The sequence below is a fragment of the Lutzomyia longipalpis genome, chromosome 2 (genome assembly GCF_024334085.1).
Source record: "Lutzomyia longipalpis isolate SR_M1_2022 chromosome 2, ASM2433408v1".
Lineage (NCBI taxonomy): Eukaryota > Metazoa > Arthropoda > Insecta > Diptera > Psychodidae > Lutzomyia > Lutzomyia longipalpis.
Genome location: NC_074708.1, coordinates 6,469,193 through 6,483,258, shown reverse-complemented (window position 1 = coordinate 6,483,258; position 14,066 = coordinate 6,469,193). Strand labels below are relative to the sequence as shown.

At 38.8% G+C, this 14,066-nt stretch overlaps 4 protein-coding genes across 4 annotated transcripts; 3 read left to right on the top strand and 1 right to left on the bottom strand.

The window, feature by feature from the left end:
- The first annotated feature begins 1,777 nt into the window (after window positions 1–1,777).
- LOC129788877 (transmembrane 9 superfamily member 4) lies at window positions 1,778–4,483 on the top strand. Its single transcript, XM_055825284.1, has 5 exons — window positions 1,778–1,937; window positions 2,000–2,373; window positions 2,440–2,595; window positions 2,663–3,334; window positions 3,537–4,483. Exons 1-5 carry the CDS (start codon window positions 1,926–1,928, stop codon window positions 4,186–4,188), a joined length of 1,866 nt encoding a protein of 621 aa, XP_055681259.1. The 5' UTR covers window positions 1,778–1,925; the 3' UTR covers window positions 4,189–4,483.
- Window positions 4,484–4,698: 215 nt separating this feature from the next.
- On the top strand, window positions 4,699–10,882 carry LOC129788873 (vacuolar protein sorting-associated protein 41 homolog). Its single transcript, XM_055825273.1, has 8 exons — window positions 4,699–4,857; window positions 4,942–5,076; window positions 5,145–5,784; window positions 5,857–6,046; window positions 6,114–6,254; window positions 7,818–8,018; window positions 8,094–9,015; window positions 10,245–10,882. Exons 1-8 carry the CDS (start codon window positions 4,840–4,842, stop codon window positions 10,524–10,526), a joined length of 2,529 nt encoding a protein of 842 aa, XP_055681248.1. The 5' UTR covers window positions 4,699–4,839; the 3' UTR covers window positions 10,527–10,882.
- LOC129788883 (beta-1,3-galactosyltransferase 6) lies at window positions 6,350–7,810 on the top strand. The gene has a single exon (XM_055825292.1). It carries the CDS (start codon window positions 6,544–6,546, stop codon window positions 7,756–7,758), a length of 1,215 nt encoding a protein of 404 aa, XP_055681267.1. The 5' UTR covers window positions 6,350–6,543; the 3' UTR covers window positions 7,759–7,810.
- Window positions 10,755–14,057, bottom strand: LOC129788893 (LSM12 homolog A). The gene is made up of 4 exons (XM_055825305.1): window positions 13,752–14,057; window positions 13,300–13,433; window positions 12,990–13,229; window positions 10,755–11,264 (listed from the first exon to the last, which is right to left on the bottom strand). Exons 1-4 carry the CDS (start codon window positions 13,870–13,872, stop codon window positions 11,184–11,186), a joined length of 576 nt encoding a protein of 191 aa, XP_055681280.1. The 5' UTR covers window positions 13,873–14,057; the 3' UTR covers window positions 10,755–11,183.
- Window positions 14,058–14,066: the final 9 nt, after the last annotated feature.

The window sequence follows — 14,066 nt, the reverse complement described above, 5'->3', positions numbered from 1 at the left end:
TCCCATTATTTTAACAACTTATATGATACAGAATTTAGTTATGGAAAATAATTCTATAAGAGAAAATCTTCATAGAATTCACTAAAGTTTGTTATTTGGTCAAGACAGAAAGCTCAGTCTAAAGGATAAAGTGCCAATCTTGAACAGAGAAATTGTCCTTCACGAAGGTATCCTCTTGACTTTTGTGTTCTCTGTGCGGGAGAATCACATTTTTAATTGCTCCCCAGTTGTTCATTTCACCCACAAAAAAGTCAACAAACAAGAGTTTTGCCCTCTTTATCGCTGCGACTCATTTGCATTAGACAGAGATTTTTGTTGCCATGCGGGATGGGAAGAGTGCAAAAAAAAAGAGGTTGAAAAATCTCACGAACATATTAAATATTTGATTTAGTCAAGCTGAATTTTATGAAAGCTCCTACCACGCGATTTTTATTCGCAATATCGCTGAAAAGTCAAGAGGAAAAAAATCATTTTCCGCATTCATGTTAACATTGTTTCACGCCAGTGGGTGGTGATACCACAACTCCCTCATTCTTTGACTCTCATTCACGGATTTTTTTTTTATTGTTGAAGGATTTTGTGTCCTCCTCTTCGTATGCGCGCTCCTTCGCGAGCGGGATATTTTCCATAGAGATCGAGATATCAACAAATTGAGTAAAATTATTCATGAAATTTTCCATCCCTCCACCCACTCGGGATGTACCCACCCTAGAAATTTTCTCAGATGTTGAATAATATACTTGAGACATGGAAGAAGAAATTTAAATATTTCTTACTCTAGCTGTGACTTCTTCACACGCACATTAAAAGCACGGATGTCAACTTAAGAATTTTAATTTCAATTCTGCCAACTAATTCTGATTTACGTTTATTTGGGAAGAATATTTTTTTCGCGCGCCCTTTTTGAGTCTTCGCCTGAATGAGAACATTTTCACTTTATTCTTTTATCTACCAAATGCCAGAAGTTGTATGTCTCTAATCATCTCGTCAAGAGGATATTTTCTTCTTTTTTAATTAAACAGACAATTTTTATGGTGTCAATTAGGAATAATTTTGGAGCTAATCTCTCTGTATATTTTTTGGTACATTTGGTGCTAAACACGAGAAGTAATTTTATGGGATTTTGGAATGTTAATTATTTAATGCTTATTTTGCATCGAAGATTTTCCTTGATTTGTAAACTTTTAGAAAATATTCTAGCATTTAGGTTCTTCTAGAGGAAATCACAGGGAAAGGGGGAAGGGCAGATTTTTTTGTGAACTCCAGACATCATTAAAAAATCGAGTAAAATAATGTTTCGATTGATGCGATTGATAGAATTTTCTTATTCGTACAAAAACCGGAATCTGTCTGGAAAGTAAAATTTCTCGAAAACTGCTTCACTTTGCTTTAAATTTTCCATTTTCTACGGTTCCCAGACCTATTCCCTGTTCTCCGGGGGCTATTGGGGAAAGGAGAATACGCCATTTCAGGGATTTGAGGATTTTACTTTCGGGAATAATCACGGTTCTAACGGAAATTTCAAACAAAACATTGACATCAAAATTTCTTCCAAAAAAGACTTACAATTTTCCACTTTGAAGCTGATTTTCTGGCTTTTTCCGTTTTTATCGTGCTTTTCCAGAGTTTTCCCTTTGATTTTCCGAGCAGAAAAGACGATTTTCACTCATTTTTTCCGTTGCCAGAAAGTTTAGAATTCTAAACTGAAGTTTTACCTTTGTGTGTGTGTGTGTGAAAAATTGCCTATTGCAACACCGCATACCGCATCATCTCCTGCAAGAGAGGGAGAAGATGAGATACATGCTGCGGTAGACAGCGATGAATCTGTCACCGCGATGTACTTTCCGTGTAAATTTTTGCGATTTTGATCTCTAAGAAAACCCATTTTTCCAGTGAAACAAGAACATAGTTGTACATGAAAAGTGATGGAAATTAAGGTGGGAAACATATTCAATGGGATTCACCGGGTTATTTATTGGCTCAACCGTATTTTCCGCAGATATTCCTCGTGGCACTGTTTCTTCGCACAGTCGCTTCATTCTACGTTCCGGGTGTTGCTCCTGTGGAGTTTGTCCGGGGCCAGAAGATTGATGTGAAGGCAGTCAAGATGACCAGCACACACACCCAACTGCCCTACGAGTACTACTCACTGCAGTTTTGCCTACCAAAGAATGGGACGCTGGAGTACAAAACGGAAAATTTGGGTGAAGTTCTCAGGGGGGATCGGATTGTCAACACCCCATACGAGGTGCGGATGGCAGAGAATATTCCCTGCAAGTTGCTCTGCAATGAGAAAGATCGTCCACTCAATTGGGATCGACAGCAATCACTTAAAGTGGCGCAGAGGATAAAACACGAATATTTCGTGCATCTGTAAGTTTCTTCTTTCTTTTTCTTTCTTTGAATCCGGAAGAACGTTTCATATTTTTATTTTTTCAGGCTTGTGGACAACCTCCCAGTGGCAACGAGGATAATCAATCCGGATTCCATGGAAGTGCAATTTGAGCATGGATATCGTTTGGGGCAGGTTGAAGCAGATCATGCCTTCATCAACAACCACCTGAAACTTATCCTTTCCTATCACATGCCCACAAAGTGAGTCCCTAAACCCATTAAAACTAAAAATTTAAAATTTAATTTAAAAAAAAAATGTATTTTTCAGGGACAAGTACAGGGTTGTAGGCTTTGAAGTAGAGACGCTCTCTGTAAATTCCAAAGATCTTCGATTTGACGGAGGTATCTGTATCCTTCCGGATAATCCCAAACCACAGGAGGTGAGCCTCTCCAGCAACACTCAGCTGTACTTCACGTATTCCGTGGAGTGGAAGGAGAGTGCTGTGAGCTGGGCATCACGCTGGGACATCTACCTGGGCATGAATGATGTTCAAATTCACTGGTTTAGCATCATTAATTCACTAGTGGTTGTCTTCTTTCTCTCCGGTATCCTCACGATGATTATGGTGAGGACACTGAGACGCGATATTGCGCGCTACAACACTGACGACAGCTTCGAGGATGCCTTGGAGGAAACTGGCTGGAAGCTTGTTCACGGCGATGTCTTCCGGCCACCGCGACATCCGCGTCTCTTTGCCGCTGTCATTGGCAGTGGTATCCAAATCTTCTTCATGGCTCTCATTACCATCTTCTTTGCCATGCTGGGAATGCTGTCGCCTGCCTCCAGGGGTGCCCTTATGACCTCGGGGATTTTCTTGTATGTCTTCATGGGGCTCATTGCGGGTTACTTCTCAGCGCGCCTCTACAAAACCATGAAGGGACGAGAATGGAAGCGGGCTGCATTCCTCACGGCTACTCTCTATCCGGGAATTGTTTTTGGGTGAGTAGATTGTCCCTGTGCAATTCAACTTTGAACTTGCCCTTATGTTACACACGCACACGCAATTTGACCTCAATGTCACGCATGGGGCGGTTAAATCAATATTTAGAAGAGATAATTTTTGTATAGTTTCATCAAATCAAAATTATTTTGAGATTTTTCAATGGAAATGATTTGATTTTATTATTTTTTTTCCTTTCAGCACGGGCTTCTTCCTCAACTTCTTTATTTGGGACATCCATTCGAGTGGTGCAGTTCCTTTTAGTACGATGCTGTCGCTTCTCTGCCTGTGGTTCGGCATCTCCCTGCCACTCGTCTACCTTGGCTACTACTTTGGGTACAGGAAGCAAGCGTATCAGCATCCCGTGCGCACAAATATGATTCCACGGCAAGTTCCGGCACAGCAGTGGTACATGAATGTGGCTCTTTGCACGCTAATGGCGGGAATTCTTCCCTTTGGCGCTGTCTTCATTGAACTCTTCTTCGTATTCTCAGCCATTTGGCAGAATCAATTTTACTACCTTTTCGGATTCCTTTTCCTCGTTTTCTGCATCCTCGTTGTGAGCTGTGGACAAATTTCCATTGTCATGACGTACTTCCAGCTGTGTGGCGAAGACTACCGATGGTGGTGGAGAACCTTCATCGTATCCGGCGGCTCGGCTGTGTACATCTTCTTCTATAGTATCTTCTACTTTTTCACAAAACTCGAAATAACCGAGTTCATACCCACCCTCCTCTACCTTGGCTACACTGGGCTAATGGTGGTGACTTTCTGGTTACTCACGGGCACCATTGGCTTCTTCTCCGCCTACAGCTTCATCCGCAAGATCTATGGCGCCGTGAAAATTGACTGAAGACAACCTACGCAGCATGAGGATTACATTTCTTCTCGATTTTATCCTCTTTTTTGGCAACATTCGCAAACCCAGTCATGCATTTTCCTCGACTCTCCCCCCCCTCGCCCTTACTCCAATTTCCTTTTTAATTTAACTGATTAAATTACATTTAATATATTATAAATGCGAATTGTGTAACCTCTAAAAAACAGTAGAATTAGAGCAAGAAAAAAAACGAAGTAAATTTATTGTAATAAAAAATGTCTTTTATTTTTTAAAAATCATTAAAAAATGTTTTTGGCTTTTTGGGAAATTCAGTTTTGCAATTTTCGACGGTTTTTATTTGAATATTTCTCGCAAATCGATGCGATTCTGGCTATAAAACCCAGAAAACTCAATTTTCTCGGAAAATTTGCCGAAAAACCCAAAAACTTGCAAAAAAAACTAATGGTTTAATCCTTTTCCGTTAAAATTTAGGTTTAGATTTAAACCCACATGGCGTAATCTGCACGATGCATAATTTTCGACGAGTTTTTGACGTTTCCCACTGCGAGCAGCAAAAATTGCAAACAAAAATTCCATTTGAAAGGATTTGTTTTTAATATTGTGCTTTTTTAACACGAATTTCCCCAATTTTTGATAAAAATTAGTAATCTGGAAGCTGGGGCAATGTCTGAAGTGGCGAATGTACGTGAAAAATTCGTGAATCATCATGCATTGAGATTTAATTTTCGTGTAAAAAAAACTCCCTCTTTGTTGTTAAATTTTTAGGATGATCCGGAAACGGAAACGGAGAGTTGTGCCGAGGAGGATGTGGAGCCAAAACTAAAGTACGTCCGGATGTCTAATGATCTACAGAATATTCTCAATAAGGACACAATCAGCTGCATTGCTGTTCATCCCAAGGTGAGGAGATATTTCTGCCCCAATTTGAATGGAATAATTGCAATTTTTGTTGTTGTTTCCTGTGATAGTTCCTCTGCGTGGGTACGCATTGGGGCGAAGTCCACCTTCTGGATCATCAGGGCAATACAGTGAGTCAGCGGGTAAATGTCCCTCATCACATGGTTGCCGTCAATCAGATCTCCGTGGATGGCAAGGGTGAACACATTGGCACTTGCTCGGATGACGGCATGGTTATCATCAGTGGCCTCTGTACGGATGAGAATAATCAAAAGTTAAACATTGGGAGGGCCGTACGGAGTCTCTGTCTCGATCCGCTCTACTACAAATCCGGCTCCGGAAGGAAATTCATCGTGGGCGACAACAAGCTCAGTTTGTACGAAAAGACCTTCCTCAAGAGCCTCAAGTCAACGGTGCTGAGTGAATCCGAGGGCAATGTCTCCTCCATGGCGTGGAATAATCAATTTGTAGCGTGGGCTAGTGCATTGGGGGTGCGGGTGTATGATCTCAGTGAGAGATGGTCCCTCGGGCTGATACGGTGGGAACAACCCAAATCCCTCGCTCTCAGTGATTTCCGCTGCAATTTGCGATGGTCCAACTCCACGACTTTGCTCATTGGCTGGGTGGACACCATAAGGATTTGCGTTATTCGCAAGAGAAATAGCGTTGAAGTGTCTACGAGGGATTTACCTGGATTCATCGTTGATCCAGGTAAGCAAAAAAAACCACCCGGTGAAAAGAAAATCTCCAAGAAAAGCTTAAAAATGATTTTTCTCTCAACAGTCTCAACATTCCAGACGGATTTCTTTGTTTGTGGCCTCGCACCCTTGGAGGCTAATCAGCTGGTAGTCCTGGGAGTACCCAAGGAGCGAGATTTGGAAAATAGCAAATCACTGAGGCCCATTCTTACTGTTCTCCTCTACAAGTCCTGCGATTACGTGGAGATTTGCACGGATAGTCTCTCTCTGAGGGGGTAATTAATATTAATTTTGATTTCTTTTTTTTTTTAACCAATTAATCATTTCTCTTTTGTTTTTTAGTTATCAAGAATTCCATTGCAATGACTACTCCCTGGACTGCCTTATTGAGGAGAATCAATACTTTATAGTTTCACCAAAGGATATCGTTGTGGCAAGTCCCTACGAGCATGATGATCGGATTCAGTGGCTTATTGAGCATGGGTAAGATTAATTTTTCTTCTCTTTTTTTTTATTTGAAAAATAATTTAATCATAATTCAAACAAAAAAAATTCCCGGTTAACATAAGAATCACATCCACCTTATGTTCTCTATGTTAATCCTCAATGCTAATGCGTTCTTATGCAGAGCAATATGCAAATTAATTTTTATCAGTGTACTGTCATAGAAAGACGGAACATAACCTCACTTTCCGGTATTTTGGTGTAAAGTTCTGCAGCAAATTCGTGAATTTTTTCTTCACCCAAAAAGACTGAAATTAGGGCAAAAAACATGAGAAATAGTGGATTTAATAGTCGTTTGATGAATGTAATAATAGCAATAAGTGCATTTAGCCTTGGGACACTCACAACACTTATGGTGGTCAGTGAGAATTCCATGCAAAAGCCAAATATTCGGGATGTCCGGAAAGGTCATCTTGAGGCAGAAGGAGGAGCTCCTCAGGTCAGGAAACCCCATCATTTCCTTGTGATCCTTATTACAACTGCTCCTGGGAATGTTCCCCAGAGGACAGCAATGAGAGAGACATGGCTCCGGAATGGTTATGTGTGGAAATCCGATGTTCCCTATGATGCCAATTCCGTGTATATTCCTGCATATGATCCGGAAACGGGTTTCCTACGCGCCGAGACGCCGGATATTCAGGAATATAGTCTCAATGTTTACAAGAAGTGGATGAAGAAGTATAAGACAATTAATCCGGATCTCGATGGGCAGGAAATGGGAAATATCTCAGTTGTGCACTTCTTTGCCGTGGGGATGGCTGGATTGAGGGCAGAGGAAGTGAATGATTTGCGGGAAGAGCAGAAGAAGCATGAAGATTTGCTACTTCTTGAGAATATTTGGGACAGCTATAGCAATTTAACGAGAAAATTGCTTGAGAGTTTTCATCGAATTAATGAGGAATTTACATTTGATTATCTCCTCAAGTGTGATGATGATACCTTTGTGGATTTAGCTATTCTCCTGCAGGATTTGCAGACCTATCATACGCATTCGAGGATTGTTTATGGGAAGGATGATTCAACTTATCCATTTCCACGACTCTATTGGGGCTACTTCCACGGGAAGGCGTACGTGAAGACAAGTGGTCAGTGGAAGGAGCAAAATTTTGATTTATGCGACAGATACATGCCGTATGCACTTGGAGGGGGCTACGTCTTGTCCGGGAGTCTCGTTGCCTACATTGCAGATCATAGAAATACCCTGAAAACCTTCCGAAGTGAAGATATTTCCGTTGGAACGTGGCTGGCACCCTTTAGGGATGTCCACAGGCGGCATGATGCGCGCTTTGATACAGCTTTTATGGCCAGGAAGTGCCAGAGCTACCATATTGTTCTGCATAAGCGCACAATTGAGGATATGAGGCATTTTCAGAGTGGTTTCACATGTTCCCAAATACAAAATGATGCCCTGAGGCGCCCCAAAGAATACTTCTACAATTGGCACAAACCCCCAACACAGTGCTGTGATTCACTTGTTAACTGACACCAACTCCATCCAGGCAATTGATTACCATTCTCCGTCTTTTTTTCCATTCCCGGCAGACGCTTCGAGCAGGCAATGGAAGTTATATCAGTTCACGGTGGTCGGTATTCCCTGGTGAGTGTGGCACGTCTCTACTTGGATCATTTACTAACACATGGGCTCTACGAGGATGCCGCTAAGCTCTGTCTTCGTGCTTTTGGCAATGATAAACTTCTCTGGGAGGAGGAAGTGTACAAATTTGTCAAGGTGCAGCAGCTCAGGTGAGTGTTTTCTCCCTTTTTTTTATAAATTTTAAACCCAAAATTGACTATTCTTTAATCTTGGCGCTTCCAAAGAGCTGTCAGCATGTACTTACCACGAAGTATGGATTGCAAACTCAATCCACATGTGTACGAAATGGTTCTCTATGAGTATCTAAAGCTGGAGCCACCGGGTTTCTTAGCATTGATCAAGGAGTGGCATCCAACACTCTACAATACATCCGCTGTGATAAATGCCGTACAGGATCACTACAATGAGAAGGATAAGGCGATCCTTCTGGAATCCCTGGCGATACTCTATTCGCACGAGAAGAAGTACGAGAAGGCTCTGGCGATGTATTTGAAGCTTCAGCATAAAGATGTGTTTGCATTGATAAAGAAACACGATCTCTATGCTGTTATTCATCGAATGATTGTGCCCCTGATGCAATTGGATACGGAAAAGGCGATTGCAATGTTGCTGGAGAAGAATAAGATTGCATCGGATGTTGTTGTGGCGCAACTGGAGGCACGTGAGGATTACCTGTATGTGTATCTCGATGCCCTGGATAGGGTGGATCCAAGTGGGAGGTTTCACTGGAAAATGGTTGGGCTGTATGCAAAGTATGCGCGTGAGAAGTTGCTGCCATTCCTCAAGAGATCCAATAAGTACCCAATTCAGGAAGCCTATGACATCTGCAAGGAGCGCCTGTACTATCCGGAAATGGTTTATCTTCTGGGCCGAATGGGCAATACTCGGGAAGCTTTATCGATACTTTTGCACAAATTGGAAAATGTTCAACTTGGCATTGAATTCTGCAAGGATAACGATGACATGGACCTCTGGCATGATCTTATAAATGAATCCCTCGATAAGCCACATGTTATGACCAAATTACTCGATGGCATTGCTGGGTACATCAATCCCGATCTCTTGGTTAGCAAAATTAAATTAGGTCAGAAGATTCCGGGGCTTAAGAAGTCCCTCATTAAGACTCTCACAGACTACAGCCTTCAGGTAAATTAATTTTCTTCTTTTTTTTTTTTTTGAAAAGAATTAGTTGGTGTTCCACTTCGTGGCCAACACCAGGTATAGGAAAAATCAACCACCTCAGATCGGGCTCAAACTTGGTATGAGCACGTTTTAGACATCTCACATTACAAAAATCCCAAGACCAAGACCAAACCAAGGCCAAACTTTGCCTTATATCTCGGGAACGGTAACAGATGGAGATTTCGGGTTTGAAGTTTTCTATAGAAATGTGGGTGTAAAATTTCATTTTTTCGCATTTTCAAAATTCAAAATGGCCGCCGTCCGCCATTTTGAACTACCATCAACCACTTCCTTTACAGCTAGAGGTCTGAAATTTTAGTATGTTGTAGAGCTCAGTGAGACGTTTTCATCGACTATTCATACTTGAAAATCGGTCAAGCGGTTTAGCAAATATGGCGCCCTAAAGTAAAAAGTGTTTTTTCGATATAACTCGAGAACGGCTTGACCGATTTTGATCATCTTGGTATCAAATGAAAGGTATTGAGAAGCCCTACAACTGTCTAGAACATTTCAAGTTTCAAAAACATCCGCAAGAGGCGCTAAAAACAAAAACAAAAATTGCCTAACTTTAAGGGGCTATATCTCCCAACATCTGTTATCGTTTTCCTTTAAATTTTGATATATTGTAGCCTGAGTCAATATCTTTCACCAGTCCGAAAATGAAGAAAATCTGTGTCGCCGTTTAGATGATATTACCATTTGAAAAATTTTTGAATTTGAAAAATTCTAAGAGCCATATCTCTTGAACGGCTTGTCCGATTTTACTCAATATGGTATTAAATTAAAGGTTTTGCGAATCTCTACAACTTTCTAGAGTAACAGAAACCTATTGAACTATTCCTTCAGGATAAAAAATGCCAAAAACTGTTTTGGTGAAACAAAAATCCGCCATTTTGTGTTCTGGAGATGACCTTGAAAATTATTTAAATTTATGTCAATTTATAGCCTGTTTTAATACCTTTCCAAAACTAGTCAAGAAATTTCTTTAGGTCACATACAACCAGAGATATGACCGTTTTTATGCATCAAATTACTGAATTTCACAAAATAACTCAACTTTTCCTACTAATACTACTCACAGATATTATTACAACGCATAATCAAATTTCTACACGTTGTGGGACACCAACTCTTATAACTGGATGCGTTATGATTGACATTAAAATTTAAAATCACTTTGAATGAATTTCCAGGTAACAATCCAAGATGGATGCAATCAAATCCTCGTTACGGACTATTTCAATCTGCACGAGAAGCTGTACAAGACACAACAGAAAGCCATTCACATCTCCAATGATTTCCAATGTGGCCTCTGTCGACGGAGTGTCCTCACCAAGGAATCAACCTTGTACGGCAATACCCAATCAAATGGCAAGCACGACATTCTGGCATTCAATTGTCGGCATGTTTTCCACGAAAATTGCCTTCCAGACAAATCCGTGGACTTTTGTACCATTTGCAAGTCAAAGAAGTAAGAGAGGAAATGCCATTTTTTTAACCCTCGTGATTGCAAATCCTTTGCTGCTCCAGAATTCGTTTGTTCATCGATATTTTTTTTTAAATGTAAGTATATATAAAATGTATTATTTCTGTTGCTATTTTAAAAAAAAACATTAAAAAAAATATTAATAAAGTTTTTTATGCAATAAAAACTCACCAAAAAAGGCATAAAATACGCCTACAAAAAAGACAGAATTTATCTATTTTTTTTAAGGTAAATTATTTATTGATGGAAATTTTTTTTCTTAAGAAAAAAGTTTTGAACAAAAAAATCACAAATTCAGCGCGATTTTTTTTCTAAATAAATTCCGATTTCAAAAAAAAAAATAAAGAGAATATTTTTGCAGGAGAGAGAGAGAGAAAAAGGATATAAAATACTAAACAGGATGTTCTATCCTTATTTTTTTAAATAACTTTTTTGCTTTATTATTTTTTTCTTTGAAGAAAAAAAAAGTGAAATTTGAAAAGAAAAATTAAAGAAAATTTTGATGTTCATGCAAACTGATTTGCATGCTTCGGAATTTAGATTAAATTTTTATGCTTTATCTGTTCGGAGACTCAATACATTTTTTATAAATATAATCTTTTCCTCTTCCTTTTTTTGTTTTGTTTATAAATCATAATTTAAATTATTAATTTGCTGATACTGCGGGTATTCCTTGATTATTGGTAGCTGATGATGTGGCTGCTGAATCCGTTAGATACTTTTCCACCTTTTTGATGGAGAGAGAGGCAAACAATTTCTTGAGATTAATTTAAATTTTCTTTAAATGAAAATACAGTTGCTGGGTCAGTTTTATATAAATTTATTAACACTTAGAGGATTTATGTGGACACCGTGTCCATTTCGAGTTTTTAAATCGTCATAGATTAAAATGTATTGAACCTATCGTGATAAATACCACGTCTATGTGTAGGGAATTTCAATTACTTTAAGTTAGGCTAAAGAAAATCCGGAAAATATTTTGCTTTTTAAAAGATAATTAAGGTCAAAGTCGAAAATATACGCGGAGGATGAAAATGGTCACAGTGACCAACGGTTTTTTTTCGAAAAAAATCGACGCGCCCGAAGATTATGAACCATACTCCTGTGTTAAAAGATAGGAATATGGTTCATAATCTTCGGGCACGTCGAAATACTCTTTTGCACAATTGTCAAATTGTTGTTTACTTTTTTTTTTACATAAAAACTCCGGAAAATTCAATACTTAAAATAAGCAAATACAAGGATTAATCTTAAAAAAACCCTTCACGTAGCCTCCATAAATTGTTTTCTTTTGAGATTGATAAGTGGTTTCAGCGCACCCATAAAAACCAATATTTCAGATTGTCTATCGATTTCAATCTTCCATTATAATATTTTTTTATCCAAAATTTGCGCGAAGCGCAATAAATCCCCCCATTAATTGAATAAAATATGCACGCATAGTTATTTTGCAAATGCAATCTTCCATATTTCCTTGAAATATTTGAAAAAAACCGTTGGTCATTCTGTCCAATTTCATCCTCCGCGTAAGTGAAAATTGCCCCGTCCTCCGAGTGTTAAAGGAGTTTATTCGTTCCTCCATGGAAAAGTCTCTCATTTGATGAATTAATCGGAATAAGCATAAATCTTGTAGAAAACAGAGAAAAAAGAACAAGAAAACGCAAAAAAAAATTTCAATTTTTCACTGGAAAAAACTGCTGCAAAGATTTACTAAAAAAATTTAAACAATTACGTCATTGGGGTAGATTCGGACACAAATCTTTTCTTTTCTTACAATTTGTCAATTATAAGATTTTTGGTATTCTGGGAAAAATCTTACAAGATTTTGACATTTTGTTTTTACCTTTAATCGTATTTTTGAAGGAAAATACTTCCAAGCCTCTTCAGAGATCTTTCTGACTATTTTGCAGAACAACGAATTCTTTATTATTTTTCTTTTCTAAAAAGACATTAGAACGATTTAAAAACACCAATCTCTCAAAATCTTACAGCAACTTTTCAATTGTCAGAAAAGAAAAGAAAAGATTTTATCAGAATTTACCCCATTGTTGTGATTTTTTGTTTTTCTATGCATGAAGCATAAAAATACTGTCAAGAAATTATCAATGGAGCATTAGCATGAATGCTTCATTGATGCAAAGGGATAAAAAACACAATAATGACGTCATTTTTTGCATTTCTGGATTTTTTGCTAGCTGATAGAAATGGAAAGTTTCATGAACATTTTCTTGATCTTTTTGTATGATTCTCTACAAGATTATTCATGTCGTGATTATTTCCTTGAATAAAAGATTTTTCTATGGAAAATGGGTAAATTCATTTTCTATCAATTTATGTTAAATAAAATTGATTTTAATCAAACTATAATCCTGTCAGATTTCTCTCTGACCAGCAACTGCTATTTACACGGAAAATTATACAATAATGCGAATTATTTCAAGTGGATACTCACGATTTTCTTCACATAAGTCAATTGTTTGGAGTCTGGATTTCCGGCAACATTGTCTACTTTGTATGGAGGTGATATAGTGACGTCGTTGAAGACAACTATATTGGGTCCGGACCACGTAACTTGATCAATTGTCTTTGAAATCGCTATAAAGAGTTTCTGCCCATCGGGACTCACACCAGCTGCCAGAGCTGTCACAAGTCGCCTCTTCTGTTCCAACGTATTCCTCAATCTGGTTGTCAACTGTGCAAATGAAAGAAAGGGCAGGAATTAGCGCGCTGAATGAAGTAGGAGCTCAGGAATTGGGACTTACTCGTTGGAGATTTAGTGACTGTGGAGGATCTGGCTTTGTACTAACTTCCTTCTTTACTTGCACATCACCGCAAAGGTTTAGATTCACCATGAAGACATCGTGTTGCTTCACTGCTCCACTTATTGGTGGGCATTCTGGGTAATTAAGTGCCATTGAGGAAAATTACACTGAGAGAGGATGAATTTTCATTGGGGGAAAACGGCATAACCTAGAAACTAGATTGCGGGGAAAAAAAGTCGCCTCCATTCTCTCACCAGACTCTCTTCCATCATCAAAGATGGGAAAATGTCTCGGAAAGATTTCTCTCCGTATGTCTGTGTGCCCTCAATTGGAGGGCTCATGCGGGTAAGGAAAAGGATTCCAAGTAAAGATCTGAAAAGTAAAAGAGTGCTTCCAAATCCCCATGGGGGTGAAGGGGATTGTGGAATCTTTTGTGGTTGATAAAAGGATACTCAAAATCAAGATTTTGGTACTCTGGTCGAACGCCAAGACTTCTCCTTCGATATTTTGATGGAAACACGTTGTACACACTACCGTACTACCAATGGAAAAGCAATCATTCACTGCAGCCATCTCGCAACACCAAGCTCCACACAATTTTCACTTGATTTTTGGGAAAAATTCACTTTTTTCTTCACACAAAAGTGGATTTCTTGTGGTGCAAGAGAAAATTCGTACCCAAAATAAATTTTTTTTATACCTCATCTGTCAAGATTCGTCAAAATTCAATTTCACCCATCGTTGGTTACACTGTAAAATGCACCTGT

Excerpts from the sequence above, each read along its gene's own strand:
- LOC129788877 (XM_055825284.1), top strand. Across the intron at positions 2,596-2,662 it reads TCCTATCACATGCCCACAAA|GGACAAGTACAGGGTTGTAG; the intron begins GTGAGTCCCTAA and ends TGTATTTTTCAG. Across the intron at positions 3,335-3,536 it reads TATCCGGGAATTGTTTTTGG|CACGGGCTTCTTCCTCAACT; the intron begins GTGAGTAGATTG and ends TTTTCCTTTCAG.
- LOC129788873 (XM_055825273.1), top strand. Across the intron at positions 5,077-5,144 it reads GCATTGCTGTTCATCCCAAG|TTCCTCTGCGTGGGTACGCA; the intron begins GTGAGGAGATAT and ends TTCCTGTGATAG. Across the intron at positions 9,016-10,244 it reads TCACAGACTACAGCCTTCAG|GTAACAATCCAAGATGGATG; the intron begins GTAAATTAATTT and ends ATGAATTTCCAG.
- LOC129788883 (XM_055825292.1), top strand. The coding sequence starts at position 6,544 with ATGAGAAATAGTGGATTTAATAGTCGTTTGATGAATGTAATAATAGCA.
- LOC129788893 (XM_055825305.1), bottom strand. The coding sequence starts at position 13,872 with ATGGCTGCAGTGAATGATTGCTTTTCCATTGGTAGTACGGTAGTGTGT. Across the intron at positions 13,434-13,751 it reads TACCAAAATCTTGATTTTGA|AATGCCCACCAATAAGTGGA; the intron begins GTATCCTTTTAT and ends TTAATTACCCAG. Across the intron at positions 13,230-13,299 it reads AGTCACTAAATCTCCAACGA|TTGACAACCAGATTGAGGAA; the intron begins GTAAGTCCCAAT and ends TCATTTGCACAG.